The 18,055-nt window shown below is 48.7% G+C and overlaps 1 protein-coding gene across 2 annotated transcripts in view; it reads right to left on the reverse strand.

The window, feature by feature from the left end:
- The window catches only part of LOC135811208 (tripartite motif-containing protein 2-like), a 360,779-nt gene that overhangs the window by 303,935 nt on the left and 38,789 nt on the right, over positions 1 to 18,055 (reverse strand). For both annotated transcript variants that reach the window (XM_065324401.1, XM_065324400.1), the window contains one exon: positions 6,451 to 6,536. In XM_065324401.1, coding sequence (XP_065180473.1) covers positions 6,451 to 6,536 — 86 coding nt within the window. The remainder of the gene's footprint in view (positions 1 to 6,450; positions 6,537 to 18,055) is intronic.

Below are 18,055 nucleotides of genomic sequence, written 5' to 3' on the forward strand. Positions count from 1 at the left end.
TCGCTGATCATGGAAGCTGATAGATTTCTCAACGATCTCCTCAGCCAGGTTCTCTGCAGGGGTGATGTAGGTGCCTTCGAGCTTCATACCGACTGCCTCCAGATTCCAGAAATTCTGGACCAGGCTGTCTATGCTGCATTCGCCGTATAGAGCATGCACGAAGTTGACGGACAACTCGTCATCACTGGGCGCACCGGGCGTTGGGCCCATACACACCCATTGCAGTGGTGTATTGCGGGCAATTGGTCCACCGCTGCTGCTTCTGTACTCCGCGAGTGATGCGTGGGCATCAATGACGTCTAGACCAATCAGGAGGTCGACCGTGGTGCTGGAGATTTCGGGAAAGTCAATGAACTTCAGATGCTCATAGCTGGATGTGTACCGGCTCCAGTCGACGACCTGCGTCTTCTTGGTCACATGATCATATACGCATGCCTTGAGCGGGTATGACACTGTTCCTTCAATGGATTCCATCTGCACCTTGACCAGTTCCCGATAGCCGGAGGTCTGCTGCGCACCAATCGTGGATGTATTCAACATGTGAACTTCACCTGCCATGTCCACCTCATGGGCTACATCCTCCCGTATGAAGCTTGCAGTCGAGCCTGAGTCCAGCATGGCCGTACAGATTGCCGACTTGCCATTCGGGCCGATAATCTTCACTGGCATGGTAGCTAAAGCGGTAGTCTGCGGCACGCTGACACTAGCATGGTGAGAACTTTCCTGCCGAGGTGCCGTAGCTGCTGGTCGCATCGTAGCAGGATTCTGAGCTGCAGCTTGTTGTGGCTGCACTGACTTGCTGTAGTGCAGAAGTGAGTGGTGCCTCTCTCCACAGTGGCAACGTTCCAGATTCTGGCACTCACGCGCCCAGTGTCCATGCTCCAAACAACAGCTACACAGCTTGGCACGCTTGACCAGGTCCCAGCGGCACTTGGTTGTCAGCGCCCGGAATTCCGGACACTCTGCTGTGGCATGGCTCTTGCTGCACTTGGCACACTGCTGAGTACTGAGCTCCACAGCATACACAGCAGATGCCCTAGGCTTTGGCGGGACCGCAGGAGGTGTCTTGTTCAACTTCTCTGTGCCGACTGTCACCAAGATGTCATCGGCTCGCTTAGCGTTCTGGACCTGTTTTACCAGCTAGACAACGTTGTTGCGTTGCATTTGCTGTCTGGATGTTGTTCGTAAAATCGTATAACTACAATTCTGGGTAGCTTCTCCAGCGCACTTAGGAATAGCTCCCTGCCAGGCGTTTCTCCAGCCAAGTCCAGGTTCATGAGCACATTTCTGAGCTTTATACTTATAGCAAACTTTCGGACAGACTCGGTGTCCCTGTCAGAGGCAATGCGTGGGTGATTCAGAATCTCTCTCTCTCTTGCAAGGCAAGATGGCGATCGGAACCACCAAACCAGCGCCCAAGCTCCGTCCAGGCTGCAGTGTATGCACCCGGACCGTCGAACATATCCGCGATAATGTCTTCGGCCGAGCTACCCTGCAGCGCCTCCTTCAGTCGTGCTAGTTTATATTCGTCAGAGACAAAGCAGTCCTCGTCCACGAGGCGCTTTTAAAAAAATGTTTCTTTCCAACGTACCAACTGCTGGGTCCTGCCACTAAATTTCGGCAGCTCTAGTGGCTTCAGATGGCGAAAAGCGCTTACTCCATGTGGCCGTTGCATACTGGCAAGCCAATCGCTAACGTGGGGGTCGACAGCAGATTCCGGTAGAGGAGACCACTCAGAAAGTCTACTGGCAGGAGCACTATAACCAACTGACGTCACGCTTAGTCTACTGCTCAGACTACTTGGCTTTGGTGGTGGTGTTGGCCGTGTGCGTGGTGCTGGTATAGGTGGCCCAGGCCGCAAGTGTTGTGGTGTTGGCTGTGTGCATGGTGCTGGTATAGGTGGCCCAGGCCGCATGTGCGGTGGTGTTGTCCGTGTGCGTGGTGCTGGTATACCGTATTTTTCCGGTTGTAAGTCTTTTACGACTTAAAATAGAAGGAGAAAGGGTGGGGGTCGACTTACAACCGGGATTCGACTTATAACCGGGAACTATCAGTATCTTACAAAAAATGACCTGCACTGCAAGCAGGAGTGCACCATGTTTACACATTTTGCCAGTTTATTGGCCTTTTTCAAGGATTGGGACGTTATATCCTCCAATAAGGAATGTTTACATGATTTGTTGATGTGTTAGTAGCAGGAGGTGGTTAATAGTGCTTCTTTGGGTGAAAACTTTAAAACGCAGAATTGAGACCTCCAGATAGGGGGGTCGACTTATAACCGGGGTCGACTTACAACCGGTAAAATACGGTAGGTGGCACAGGCCGCATGTGTGGTGGTCTTGGCCGTGTGCGTGGTGCTGGTATAGGTGGCCCAGGCCGCAAGTGTGGTGGTGTTAATGGTGGCACAGGGGTAACCTGTTCTGCGACTGCTGATTGTTGGCCTGATGCCACTTGGCCAGAAACCGACTCAACAGGCGAATCCAAGATCGCCTCAGCAGCAGCCATCACACCAACACTCTCCTTATCAAACTTCGCCTCCCACTCGTCCAACTCATTGAGCAGTTGCTCACTCTCTTGGGAGTCCAACATGCTGCGCATAATTTCTAAAACCGAATTCAGCTCTGATCGACAAATTCTAATTCAGGAACATCAGGCTGCAAATATCGTCGAGACGGCGACGAGCAAGCAATCAGTGTTTGCAAGCGGTTACTGATCCGCGTGTGGCGGCTACGGAGGTTTGTTCTGCGACAAATCAACTCTTTCCAGCGGTCCTCAAGTTCCTCAACAGGAGTTTCACCCACGCTCGTACCATAATGGCGTGGCGTAAAACTACTAGTCACAAACTCTGGTGGTGGCGGAAACGCCATTACCACCGCTGACACTACTAGTCGAAACCTGTTGGATCCGGCTCGAAGGACCAAATGTTTCACCGGTTCCCTCGCAAACCCACACTGACATCAGACACAACCAAAGGAGGCATCGATCTATTTAGAAGACTGTATTACCAAACATGTTCTCAAAACACCATTGAAGAATCCAACTCAAAACAATCAAATAACGAAGAGCTGGGGACGCACGTACCCGGTCCCGTACCGGACACACAGCCAAGGAGGATGACACCGTAGCGTCCCCATGCTTGACTGGCAAAGAAAAGAGCAAGCAAAGAAAATCGGCCAGCGGGCGCAGTTCAAACATCTTGAACGACAATCGCAAAGCAAAACACGTGACAGAAAATAATGCATGATGTCATCTGTACTCACGAGGACATGCAAAAAAGGTCAAATCAACACAAAAGCGAGTGCCGCAAGAAACAGCACAAATAAAATTTAATAATATTTCAAACAGCGAAGAACTAGAAAGGCAGATTTCTAATTATCGGAGAACAAGAATGTATCGTAGAGTCCCAGCGCAACTGCCGGAGGATGCTGGCACCCACCAGACGGGTGGTGGCTGCCCCTGCCAGAGAGATAAAACGAAAACTGAAGCAGAGGAGGCACGTTACAAATAGTGAAACGCACAAGGTGAGAATAACCGAACAGTGTCCAATCACGACATACTGAGTAATATACATGTTAAACGAAGACAAACACTAACAAATGGAGAACGTTTCAACATTTAGTATAGCTGGCACCAGGATGCTCTAAATACGCAAACTGGCGACGGACGCTGATGATTGTAAGGCGAGCACCGGGATGCTCAAACGCGTCCAAACCGGCGCATTAATACCGGGATGCTTCGGCAAATAAATATGTATCGCAAGCAGCCAGTTAGTTCGCCTTCAAAGTCATTGTAGCTGGGCACAGCGATGCGATGGTTAGGTCATGTTTTGCTCTTCGTACTGGCTTAACTGCTTATTTTATTATCCACTGTGTTTGGTGCTGCTGCCGTGTCCCCACATTGCAGATTGGTGGGGTCGACATCATTCACCTCCAGCCACCACCAGGTGGGAGATACTCAACCCTCAAGCCAGCTGGCTCCTGGCCCAATCGGTGGTGCTCCAGACACACCAGACCTACAGCCCTGGAGTCAGGTCCTACATTCAGTTTGCCCAGCAGCTCCGCTTCAGGCATCTGGCACCGACGGTCAATGATATAGTTCTTTTCATGACGTCACTGTCCGCGTCACTGTCTGGTAAGACAATCAGTGTATACCTACCAGCCGTCCGCCACCACTTCGTATTGAATGATGGTCCGGTGGATCTGCTCAGAGCACCCAGGATACTAGCCTTGCTGAAGGGCATCGACCGTGACAAGCTGACGTCCAGGCCAATGCCTGTGCCTCCGTCATCCAGACGTGCGGTGACACCCAACGACCTCAAGGCTATCCGCGGATTTCTGGAGTTCTCGCATTATGCACCGCAAGACAAGGCCATGCTCTTGGCAGCAGTATTCACAGCTTTCCACGGGCTCATGCGTGTGAGCGAGTACACGGCGCCATCACCAACAACGGTAGATACTCACAGGACTCTTCAGAGGAGCCATGTCGCCCTCTCGGAGGAGAAGGTCATGATCACCCTAGGGGTAACGAAGACGGCACAGTCGGGCGCTGGTGGCACAGTCTTACTGTACGCAAGCAGCTATCCCACAACCTGCCCTGTGTGTTCAGTCGCTGCCTACATAAGTGCCAGGGAGTGGGTGGATACAGGTGCCCCATTCTTTGCCTTCCGCGAAGGGCGCCACCTACCCCCGCGCGTCGTGAACGACATTCTCAAGAGGGCTCTCGGCCCAGGTGTTTCAAACCATTCTCTGGGGATCAGTGGTGCTAGGCCATGGCCGAACGACAGGCCCCAGAGTGGCAAATTCAAGCGGCAGGGCGCTGGTCAAGCTCTGCGTACAAGGCGTACGTTCGTGTCCCGTCAGGCACGCCAGCTTATCAGCAGACAGAGCTAGCGTAGAGAGCAGTTCGAAGCTTCATGGGGTTCATGTGCCTAAGTTGCATTCAAGTTACGGCCCTGCGTCCGCGGCCACCCACTCCCTTTCTTGGAGGCATGTGGGGTTGGCGGTCAATCGCAAAATGCCGGCAGAGGTGGCCGGGCACCGGGTTGCCCAGGGTGACCGCGGCCCACGACTTAAAAAATGTGTCTCACCTCATCACTATTCTCTTGTTCCCTGATCATTGTCTTGGAACAGTATCACTTTGCTCTCAGATGTTTCAAAATTTGATTAGAATGATTAATAAATTTCGGGCGCATGAAATCCCTCCAAAAAAACCAATCGTAATCCGTTGTTGTGTGGAGTGAATGTTGAATCTCCACTATAAGCGTTGGGCTTATATTTTTTCAACCATTCCTGACCCTGGGCTTACATTGGAGACTGGGTTTCTACGAGAGACTGGGCTTAAAAAATTAAACCATCTGGTACAACGGGAACAAGGTATTGGGAACGACATTTATTATAGACGACAACACAAGAGACCAAGGCGAACGAAACGACTACATTTTGATTATTGAAGAGAGAGAGAAATCGACTGAGAAACAACGCGATATACAGGGCCTGGGTAGCTGTGGCAAACATGGGCGCGCAAGTAGCTACCCAGGCCAACAGAAAGAAAGGTGAGTATGACGTAGTACGGGTGCATGCAGGCCGGCCAGCTTAGGAAAGGTTGTAGGTAAGATTGTACGGGAGGAGGTACCTAACAAAAGTATAAGAAAAATACTTGTACAGGCCCGTTGTCCGTTGTAATGTCTGGAGAAGATGTCCTCCGTTGTCCGTTGTAATGTCTGGAGAAGATGTTCTCAGTTGTCCTTGTTCCTACTCAACATTGGCGCCCGACTATTGATCGACCCACGACCCTGAGATCATCAGGGTCGTCAGGAAGGGTCTCCAGAAGCGAAAGAGCTTGCTCCGTGTCCATGGCTTGCACGGCAGGACAGACAGTCGCGAGGCCAGCTCAAGCAAAAGTCGAAAACATCTTCAGGCAATACCAAAAGTCGCAGGCCCTTTTCCCAAAGCGCATCAAGTCGCGTATTCCGCGATTTTTATATTGCATCACACAAAAAAAGTGTTGGCACCCTCTGGGCGTACATCTTGGCTACAAGTAGGGAAATCCCAGCGCTCTGCGGTGAACCAGTCCAGCGCTGTGGACATAGAAGTCATCGACCGCGAGCGGTCGAAATGTGTACGTACAAACGGTAAAGGGTTAATGGAGATAATACGGTGTGGTAAAAAGAGAAGGACAAAATGTTACGAGTTATGACTAACTGTCCACCAATGTAACCAGATCATATACGGTCAGAGAGTGCTGCAAAATTGCACACAACTGACAAGGGGTACTGAGACATTCGGCGACCTGACCTGACCCGACCCGACCCGACCCGACCTTATTGTATATGATCTGGTTACATTGGTGGAAAGTTAGTCATAACTCATAACATTTGTTCTTCTCCTTTTTATCATAATTAAATTGGCTACCTATTCGAGTTTAAGTAAATTAGTGTGACAAAAAACTCACCTTTCTGACAATGCCTTCCACAGCAGTAACTGATGACTTCACTTCGCTGATTTTTCCCTCCAAGTCACTGCGCATGTCAGATTGAGCTTTAAGGTTGTGAACAAAAACACGAAGCCAAATTCCAAGCAGGGACCTTTTTATATCCATACTATCCCTACACACAATATAGCTATTCTTCTATCCATACTATCCCTACACACACAATATAGCTACTTCCTCCGCGTCATCGAAATTGTCGCAGTTTGACTAGTGACTTGTCACTTGTTACTGACAACTCCATAAGCTAAGCCATTCAAAACTTATTACACAGTATGATAGTCTGAAGACTAAAGTAACGTTCCAGGACAGTTGGACTGAGAGTTTTCATGCAGAGATGAAGTCCTCGTCATCGCTGATGTCAATGGACGCAAAATATCGTTCCGAAATATTTCAAGGAAGGTTGAAAGTTGGTCGCGCCTCATCTCAAACGCTTTGACGTTCTCCACAGAACAAGAGCTGGTATGCTTGTCGTCTGCTAGCTCTGGATGATTTCTACTTCACCACCAACGAAGCCTAGTAAGAATACACGATCATTGCGAGGTCGGTTGATTACCGTCGGCGGAATCACCTCGATCTTGAAATGAACTTTTTTTAGCCGTGGCATGCCCATTTATTTTAGCTGCGTGGTCACAGCTCGTGCAGGTAAGTGTACTATCACGTCCAGCGCGCCCTCTTTTTCAGCATCACTAGTATACCATGGTACGGCACCTAGAACCTGCGCGTGCATCACTACCTAGCACTACGTGTAGAGTCTACATGGCTCTTGCAGGTACAATCATGTACTGAGTCAGTGTGAGTGTCTCAGCCAGAGCGACAAATTTTATTGCTGTTGCAGGCATTTAGTTTGCTGACCCCTCGATGTTTCTCCACGAAGTCATTCTCACCCCAGCTGAGGTAAAACAGTGATGAGGCTTGAGTGAATGGCCATAAGCACGAGAAATGTGCAGGCTGCAACGCCTGACTGATCTCAGCGAGTCGAAATTACCATCGCAGCGACATCAGCGAAGAAATTGCGTCTAGTTCAAAAATTCCAGCTTCCAATAACAGAAAATAGAACTTTGCCGTCACCCTATTATTATTATTACTTGCATGTACGCGTTGGAGTCAACCATGCAAGCATGATCCACAACTTCGCTTATGCTGAACATGATAAACAGGACTATGACAGGGGAAAGAAATTGAGCTAGAACGATGATACAATGATATAATTATCATATACAATGTAGCTCATGGGTATTGAAGATATGTCATTTATGAATATGTCTTTAATTATGTCATTGAATATTGCAGCCTGAGTGATAATAATAGTGCTATTTCCTGAGTTTGACTGTTTCAGGACCTGTCGGAATATCACGATGCACAGATCTTCATGCATAGATCTCGCCATGCGGGTCGGTCATGGGCAATGGCTCGCAGGCTCTGCAGAGCGTCTAAGTTCCCGAAGTCACCCTATACTGATGATTATCGCCTATGTCCGATTCCTTGCCTCTGGTACGAGTGCTGGTGAGTAAATACCCCGTTTTATATCAAAAGTCAAACTGCGACAATTTCGATGACGCGGAGGAAGTATTCTTATACCCATACTATCTCTACACACACAATATAGATATTCTTATATCCATACTATCAAGAGTACATAACCCCCAAGAGTGTGCAGCTGCCTGCACAACCTTTATGCTGTGCTGCGACGGCAGAACTTCACATCACGTGACATGGTTCAAAAGGTTATGCTGGCAAACAGTGTAAAGTGACCACAAGAGAGTTGTACCCAAAGCCGGGTTGCGTACAACCCTGTATCTATCATGCACAGAGTGCAAATAATGTGTACGGGTTCATCACGTGATGTGAAGTTCTGTCGTCGCAGACCCCATAGCTGGAGTTGCACACTCTTGGGGGTTATGTACTCTTGATACTATCCATGCACACAAAATATAGCTTTTTTTTCTTTTTTCTTTTTACAGAATGCACCTCCTACTGATAGACCATAACAAAGAGAGGAGAAGAAGAAGACAAAAGAAAATAATGATCGAGACAACAAATGAGAAAGACAGACAATTTACTAGTAGGGGCTCTCAGGGAGCCTGTGCCGGTGAGGCGGGACTAGCGACGCCGACCTAGGGTCTCGGCGTTAGCGCTATCCAGCGCACCATGGACAGGCTTACGAAACACATGTAAATAGAAAAGTGAGGGGGAGGGAGCTGATTGTGGATCTATGGGGTGTTTCAGAGAGTCTGTAGCCCAATACCAGCGGTTTTGTCGTAGGTGCTGATGCACATTGCCCTTGAAAGACTGCAGGGACGTCAGGCGTGGCGGAGACTGCAGCACAGTTGGGGGCAAGTTGTTCCACTCGTCAATGATGCTGTGGGGGAAGCAGCGTCGCAGGTAATCAGGAGAAGAAGCCGGGAGGACTTTCTATAGCCTCGGGGCGCACGGAGTGGTCGGACCGAGTTCGAGGACATGTTCGTGTAGGAAGCTGTGGGGGGACCAGCGACGTTAGTTACGGTGGACCTGCCAGACACATCGGTTTATACGTATAGCTGAGGGCAGCGACCAATCTCCTTGCTGCCAAACTCTGGAGGAGGACATCAGGACCAAGAATGTGGAGGGCGCGTCTCTGCACTCGATCGAGAAGGTGCAGATGGCTTGAAGCTGCTCCCATCCATACCAATGGCACATACTGTAGGACTGGCCTCACAAAACCTCTGTAGACGGTTCGTTTACCAGCACCATCGAGTACGCGAGCAGCTTTGCGCAGGAAGCCCAGGCGGAAATTCGCCTTGAGTGCTGTGTTGTGGAGGTGGGTCTTGAAGGAGAGGCCCGAGTCAAATGTGATGCCGAGGAGTTTTACCTCCACTCAGCTATTCTTATACTGTATAGCAGGAAATTTTCGGACGGAATTTATTTTCGTACGATTTCGTACACGCCCTCTTTTGTACTAAAATTAATTCCGTACTAAAATTTGTTCCTGTGAAGTTATGTACACTATACATGCGTACCGCAAGCAAACAAGTGCATTTAGCATGCAGCACTGTACGAAAATAAAATCCGTACGAAATGTCGAAATTCGCCTTTGTCCGAAAATATTTCCGTCCGAACATTTCCCGCTATACAGTATCCATATTATCCCTACACACACAGTATAGCTATTCTTATATCCATACTATCCCTACACACAAAATAGCTATTCTTATATCCATACTATCTCTACACACACAATATAGCTATTCTTATATCCATACTATCCCTACACACACAATATAGCTATTCTTATATCCATACTATCTCTACACACACAATATAGCTATTCTTATATCCATACTATCCCTACACACAATATAGCTATTCTTATATCCATACTATCTCTACACACACAATATAGCTATTCTTATATCCATACTATCCCTACACACACAATATAGCTATTCTTATATCCATACTATCTCTACACACAATATAGCTATTATTATATCCATACTATCCCTACACACACAATATAGCTATTCTTATATCCATACTATCTCTACACACAATATAGCTATTCTTATATCCATACTATCCCTAAACATACAATATAGCTATTCTTATATCCATACTATCCCTACACACACAATATAGCTATTCTTATATCCATACTATCCCTACACACACAATATAGCTATTCTTATATCCATACTATCCCTACACACACAATATGTATAGATTATAGACCGGTTAGGAGGTCTATACAGGATATATAGACCGAGTAAAAGACCGAGGTCCCCCGAGGTCTTTTACGAGGTCTATATTTCCTGTATAGACCAACTATGAGGTCTATAATCTATTTATCGTGTTCTCCACGCAATAGTTTCGCTTCATATACGACATATCCTTGTAATTCTAGTATTATACTATAGCCTATACTGCATTGTACGGCATTGAAAGTCAGGATCATTGTCTAAACTAGGTTCAGCATCGGTAGCACAGTGGCTGGGTGGTAAGGAAGAGTGACTGAGATTCACAAGGTTGTGGGTTCAAATCCCATCTTGTGTATTTCTGCTTTCTTCAAAATTTTTTTTTCTAAGTTGGAGAGAAAATTTCTAAGTCCAAGAAATTCTAAGGAGTCAAATATAAGTAGTCAAATATATCGTGTATTTGACTAAGAAGTCAAATACCCGATATATTTGACCGCTTAGGTATCAGGGAAATTAGTGGGGTCAAATACTAAGAAGGCGATAAAGCTATTCTTATATCCATACTATCCCTATACACACAATATTGCTATTCTTATATCCATACTATCCCTACACACACAATATAGATATTCTTATATCCATACTATCCCTACACACACAATAAAGCTATTCTTATATCCATACTATCCCTACACACACAATATAGCTATTCTTATATCCATACTATCCCTACACACACAATATAGCTATTCTTATACCCATACTATCTCTACACACACAAATTATAGCTATTCTTATATCCATACTATCCCTACACACACAATATAGCTATTCTTATATCCATACTATCCCTACACACAATATAGCTATTCTTATATCTATACTATCTCTACACACACAATATAGCTATTCTTATATCCATACTATCCCTACACACACAATATAGCTATTCTTATATCCATACTATACCTACACACACGATATAGATATTGCGTAACAGCAAGGTACAATTGTACTCTATGAAATCTAACCTAAGTGCAACACCATCTCCCTGCACCACCAGTTCTGGTATTTGTGCATGTGCAAGCCGAGGTGCATTCGTACCCTTTCTAAAAGTCAAAGGTATGCAGTTCTGGTATTTGTGCATGTGCAAGCTGATGTGTATTCGTACAATTCCTAAGACGTCAAAGGTATGCAGGTTGAGGGCGCCAACCATTAACGTTTTTCGGATTTCACCGATTCCTACAGAACAGCCGTTAACTACACATGCATGCATGCACGCAACCATACATACACAAAAACCCATACATACACACACCTCACCCCCCCCCCCCCCCGCCCGCCCAAAAAGACAAGACAAGTTGTTTGCTGTTCTTTCACCAGGTTGTCGCAAATCACAGTGATTTTTGAATATGACAGTGTACATGCCTGGCAAGGTAGTCAGTAGGGGTAGACTGGTCACTAGTCACACTGGTCAGTAGGGGTAGACTGGTCACTAGTCACACTGGTCAGTAGGGATAGACTGGTCACTAGTCACACTGGTCAGTAGGGATAGACTGGTCACTAGTCACACTGGTCAGTAGGGGTAGACTGGTCACTAGTCACACTGGTCAGTAGGGGTAGACTGGTCACTAGTCACACTGGTCAGTAGGGATAGACTGGTCACTAGTCACACTGGTCAGTAGGGATAGACTGGTCACTAGTCACACTGGTCAGTAGGGATAGACTGGTCACTAGTCACACTGGTCAGTAGGGGTAGACTGGTCACTAGTCACACTGGTCAGTAGGGATAGACTGGTCACTAGTCACACTGGTCAGTAGGGATAGACTGGTCAGTAGTCACACTGGTCAGTAGGGATAGACTGGTCACTAGTCACACTGGTCAGTAGGGGTAGACTGGTCACTAGTCACACTGGTCAGTAGGGATAGACTGGTCACTAGTCACACTGGTCAGTAGGGGTAGACTTGTCACTAGTCACACTGGTCAGTAGGGATAGACTGGTCACTAGTCACACTGGTCAGTAGGGGTAGACTTGTCACTAGTCACACTGGTCAGTAGGGATAGACTGGTCACTAGTCACACTGGTCAATAGGGGTAGACTCGTCACTAGTCACACTGGTCAGTAGGGATAGACTGGTCACTAGTCACACTGGTCAGTAGGGGTAGACTTGTCACTAGTCACACTGGTAAGTAGGGATAGACTGGTCACTAGTCACACTGGTCAGTAGGGGTAGACTTGTCACTAGTCACACTGGTCAGTAGGGATAGACTGGTCACTAGTCACACTGGTCAGTAGGGATAGACTGGTCACTAGCCACTGGTCAGTAGGGATAGACTGGTCACTAGTCACACTGGTCAGTAGGGGTAGACTGGTCACTAGTCACATTGGTCAGTAGGGGTAGACTGCTCACTAGTCACACTGGTCAGTAGGGATAGACTGGTCACTAGTCACACTGGTCAGTAGGGGTAGACTGGTCACTAGTCACGCTGGTCAGTAGGGATAGACTGGTCACTAGTCACACTGGTCAGTAGGGATAGACTGGTCACTAATCACACTGGGCAGTAGGGGTAGACTGGTCACTAGTCACACTGGCCAGTAGGGGTAGACTGGTCACTAGTCACACTGGTTAGCAGGGGTAGACTGGTCACTAGTCACACTGGTCAGTAGGGGTAGACTGGTCACTAGTCACACTGGTCAGTAGTGGTAGACTGGTCACTAGTCACACTGGTCAGTAGGGATAGACTGGTCACTAGTCACACTGGTCAGTAGAGCCAGGGGGTAGACTGGTCACTAGTCACACTGGTCAGTAGGGGTAGACTGGTCACTAGTCACACTGATCAGTAGGGATAGACTGGTCACTAGTCACACTGGTCAATAGGGATAGACTGGTCACTAGTCACACTGGTCAGTAGGGAAAGACTGGTCACTAGTCACACTGGTCAGTAGGGGTAGACTGGTCACTAGTCACACTGGTCAGTAGGGGTAGACTGGTCACTAGTCACACTGGTCAGTAGGGATAGACTGGTCACTAGTCACACTGGTCAGTAGGGGTAGACTGGTCACTAGCCACACTGGTCAGTAGGGGTAGACTGGGCACGAGTCACACTGGTCAGAAGGGGTAGACTGGTCACTAGTCACACTGGTCAGTAGGGGTAGACTGGTCACTAGTCACACTGGTCAGTAGGGGTAGACTGGTCACTAGTCACACTGGTCAGTAGGGATACACTGGTCACTAGTCACACTGGTCAGTAGGGGTAGACTGGTCACTAGTCACACTGGTCAGTAGGGATAGACTGGTCACTAGTCACACTGGTCAGTAGGGATAGACTGGTCACTAGTCACACTGGTCAGTAGGGGTAGACTGGTCACTAGTCACACTGGTCAGTAGGGATAGACTGGTCACTAGTCACACTGGTCAGTTGGGATAGACTGGTCACTAGTCACACTGGTCAGTAGGGATAGACTGGTCACTAGTCACACTGGTCAGTAGGGGTAGACTGGTCACTAGTCACATTGGTCAGTAGGGGTAGACTGCTCACTAGTCACACTGGTCAGTAGGGATAGACTGGTCACTAGTCACACTGGTCAGTAGGGGTAGACTGGTCACTAGTCACGCTGGTCAGTAGGGATAGACTGGTCACTAGTCACACTGGTCAGTAGGGATAGACTGGTCACTAATCACACTGGGCAGTAGGGGTAGACTGGTCACTAGTCATACTGGTCAGTAGGGGTAGACTGGTCACTAGTCACACTGGTTAGCAGGGGTAGACTGGTCACTAGTCACACTGGTCAGTAGGGGTAGACTGGTCACTAGTCACACTGGTCAGTAGTGGTAGACTGGTCACTAGTCACACTGGTCAGTAGGGATAGACTGGTCACTAGTCACACTGGTCAGTAGGGGTAGACTGGTCACTAGTCACACTGGTCAGTAGGGGTAGACTGGTCACTAGTCACACTGATCAGTAGTGGTAGACTGGTCACTAGTCACACTGGTCAGTAGGGATAGACTGGTCACTAGTCACACTGGTCAGTAGGGATAGACTGGTCACTAGTCACACTGGTCAGTAGGGATAGACTGGTCACTAGTCACACTGGTCAGTAGGGGTAGACTGGTCACTAGTCACACTGGTCAGTAGGGGTAGACTGGTCACTAGTCACACTGGTCAGTAGGGATAGACTGGTCACTAGTCACACTGGTCAGTAGGGGTAGACTGGTCACTAGCCACACTGGTCAGTAGGGGTAGACTGGGCACGAGTCACACTGGTCAGAAGGGGTAGACTGGTCACTAGTCACACTGGTCAGTAGGGGTAGACTGGTCACTAGTCACACTGGTCAGTAGGGGTAGACTGGTCACTAGTCACACTGGTCAGTAGGGATAGACTGGTCACTAGTCACACTGGTCAGTAGGGGTAGACTGGTCACTAGCCACACTGGTCAGTAGGGATAGACTGGGCACGAGTCACACTGGTCAGAAGGGGTAGACTGGTCACTAGTCACACTGGTCAGTAGGGGTAGACTGGTCACTAGTCACACTGGTCAGTAGGGGTAGACTGGTCACTAGTCACACTGGTCAGTAGGGATAGACTGGTCACTAGTCACACTGGTCAGTAGGGGTAGACTGGTCACTAGTCACACTGGTCAGTAGGGATAGACTGGTCACTAGTCACACTGGTCAGTAGGGATAGACTGGTCACTAGTCACACTGGTCAGTAGGGGTAGACTGGTCACTAGTCACACTGGTCAGTAGGGGTAGACTGGTCACTAGTCACACTGGTCAGTAGGGATAGACTGGTCACTAGTCACACTGGTCAGTAGGGATAGACTGGTCACTAGTCACACTGGTCAGTAGGGGTAGACTGGTCACTAGTCACACTGGTCAGTAGGGGTAGACTGGTCACTAGTCACACTGGTCAGTAGGGATAGACTGGTCACTAGTCACACTGGTCAGTAGGGATAGACTGGTCACTAGTCACACTGGTCAGTAGGGGTAGACCAGTCACTAGTCACACTGGTCAGTAGGGATAGACTGGTCACTAGCCACACTGGTCAATAGGGATAGACTGGTCACTAGTCACACTGGTCAGTAGGGGTAGACTGGTCACTAGTCACACTGGTCAGTAGGGGTAGACCGGTCACTAGTCACACTGGTCAGTAGGGGTAGACTGGTCACTAGTCACACTGGTCAGTAGGGATAGACTGGTCACTAGTCACACTGGTCAGTAGGGGTAGACTGGTCACTAGTCACACTGGTCAGTAGGGGTAGACTGGTCACTAGTCACACTGGTCAGTAGGGATAGACTGGTCACTAGTCACACTGGTCAGTAGGGGTAGACTGGTCACTAGCCACACTGGTCAGTAGGGGTAGACTGGTCACTAGCCACACTGGTCAGTAGGGGTAGACTGGGCACGAGTCACACTGGTCAGTAGGGGTAGACTAGTTCCACCACTTCCAAAGACTGGCCGCCACTGCTGAACTGCAGCTGAAGCTGGCGTGGGGCAGGATAAGAGGTGGCAAAAGTATCGGGCAGCAGCTGGATGAAATCTACAAAGTCATCGTTCAATATTTTCAGTCGTATAGTCTGGGGAACGGATAGATTACCAGCATTGGAAGACTCCACCGAAGGTTGAGTTCCAGATCCAGGGGCAGTGATGATGGCCAGCATTGGAGCGATGGCCTCAGACAAGGCAACGGTGACGGCAGAATGTACTTCCTGCCGCACAAACTGGTGGAAATCGTCATTCCTACTCCGGTCAGGGATTTGGGGAGTCGGAGAAGCTGGTGAAACACTCTCCAGATTCTGCTCTTGCTCCTGCTCGTGCTCCTGCCGCAAGGTCGGCGTGGCAGACGGGGATCGAGGTTCCCGTGCCGCCGAGCTCGACGCCTCCTTGATACTGAGAGGAAACGGGCAAGAAGCTGGGGCTTTGTTCCGCTCGAAATCATCCCACGGCCGTCCAGTTCGGCCCGCAAGTCCGACACGTTCATACGACGTGCTTCAAAGGAAGACAACATGTTTGTCCTGCAGTAAATGGCTGCGAGGAAACTACAAGGAGTCTGAATAAATAATTCTATTCTCCTCAAACAAGTTCCAGTTGCTGCTCAGCAAACATATTCCGGTTGCTGCTCAGTGACACTGCAAAGGAAAGCCAAAGCCAAAGTCAGCACAGCAAGAGCTACCCAAGGCGATTTGGGTGCGCATTTTGGCGCGCATGCGCAGCAGTTAAGTGAACGTGTAAAGCCTGCTCAGTCGCAGCTAGCCCCAAAGCTAACCCAACATTTAACTACACATGCATGCATGTATACAACCATATATATACAAAATCACATACACACACACAATCCCCCCCCCCTTCCCCTCTCGCAGCCCATCCGCCCCCCCCCCCCCCCCGCCCGAAAGACAAGACAAGTTGGTTACTGTTCTTTCACAAGGCTGTCGCAAGTCACAGTGACTTTTGAATATGACAGTGTACATGCCTGACAAAGTGGTCAGTAGGGGTAGACTGGTCACTAGTCACACTGGTCAGTAGGGGTAGACTGGTCACTAGTCACACTGGTCAGTAGGGATAGACTGGTCATTAGTCACACTGGTCAGTAGGGGTAGACTGGTCACTAGTCACACTGGTCAGTAGGGATAGACTGGTCACTAGTCACATTGGTCAGTAGGGGTAGACTGGTCACGAGTCACACTGGTCAGTAGGGGTAGACTGGTCACTAGTCACACTGGTCAGTAGGGGTAGACTGGTCACTAGTCACACTGGTCAGTAGGGATAGACTGGTCACTAGTCACACTGGTCAGTAGGGATAGACTGGTCACTAGTCACACTGGTCAGTAGGGGTAGACTGGTCACTAGTCACACTGGTCAGTAGGGATAGACTGGTCACTAGTCACACTGATCAGTAGGGATAGACTGGTCACTAGTCACACTGGTCAGTAGGGGTAGACTGGTCACTAGTCACACTGGTCAGTAGGGATAGACTGGTCACTAGTCACACTGGTCAGTAGGGGTAGACTGGTCACTAGTCACACTGGTCAGTAGGGGTAGACTGGTCACTAGTCACACTGGTCAGTAGGGATAGACTGGTCACTAGTCACACTGGTCAGTAGGGGTAGACTGGTCACTAGTCACACTGATCAGTAGGGATAGACTGGTCACTAGTCACACTGGTCAATAGGGATAGACTGGTCACTAGTCACACTGGTCAGTAGGGATAGACTGGTCACTAGTCACACTGGTCAGTAGGGATAGACTGGTCACTAGTCACACTGGTCAGTAGGGGTAGACTGGTCATTAGTCACACTGGTCAGTAGGGGTAGACTGGTCACTAGTCACACTGGTCAGTAGGGATAGACTGGTCACTAGTCACACTGGTCAGTAGGGATAGACTGGTCACTAGTCACACTGATCAGTAGGGATAGACTGGTCACTAGTCACACTGGTCAATAGGGATAGACTGGTCACTAGTCACACTGGTCAGTAGGGATAGACTGGTCACTAGTCACACTGGTCAGTAGGGGTAGACTGGTCACTGGTCACACTGGTCAGTAGGGGTAGACTGGTCACTAGTTACACTGGTCAGTAGGGATAGACTGGTCACTAGTCACACTGGTCAGTAGGGGTAGACTGGTCACTAGTCACACTGGTCAGTAGGGATAGACTGGTCACTAGTCACACTGGTCAGTAGGGATAGACTGGTCACTAGGCACACTGGTCAGTAGGGGTAGACTGGTCACTAGTCACACTGGTCAGTAGGGATAGACTGGTCACTAGTCACACTGGTCAGTAGGGATAGACTGGTCACTAGTCACACTGGTCAGTAGGGATAGACTGGTCACTAGTCACACTGGTCAGTAGGGGTAGACTGGTCACTAGTCACACTGGTCAGTAGGGGTAGA

The sequence above is a fragment of the Sycon ciliatum genome, chromosome 3, assembly GCF_964019385.1.
Source record: "Sycon ciliatum chromosome 3, ocSycCili1.1, whole genome shotgun sequence".
Taxonomy (NCBI): domain Eukaryota; kingdom Metazoa; phylum Porifera; class Calcarea; order Leucosolenida; family Sycettidae; genus Sycon; species Sycon ciliatum.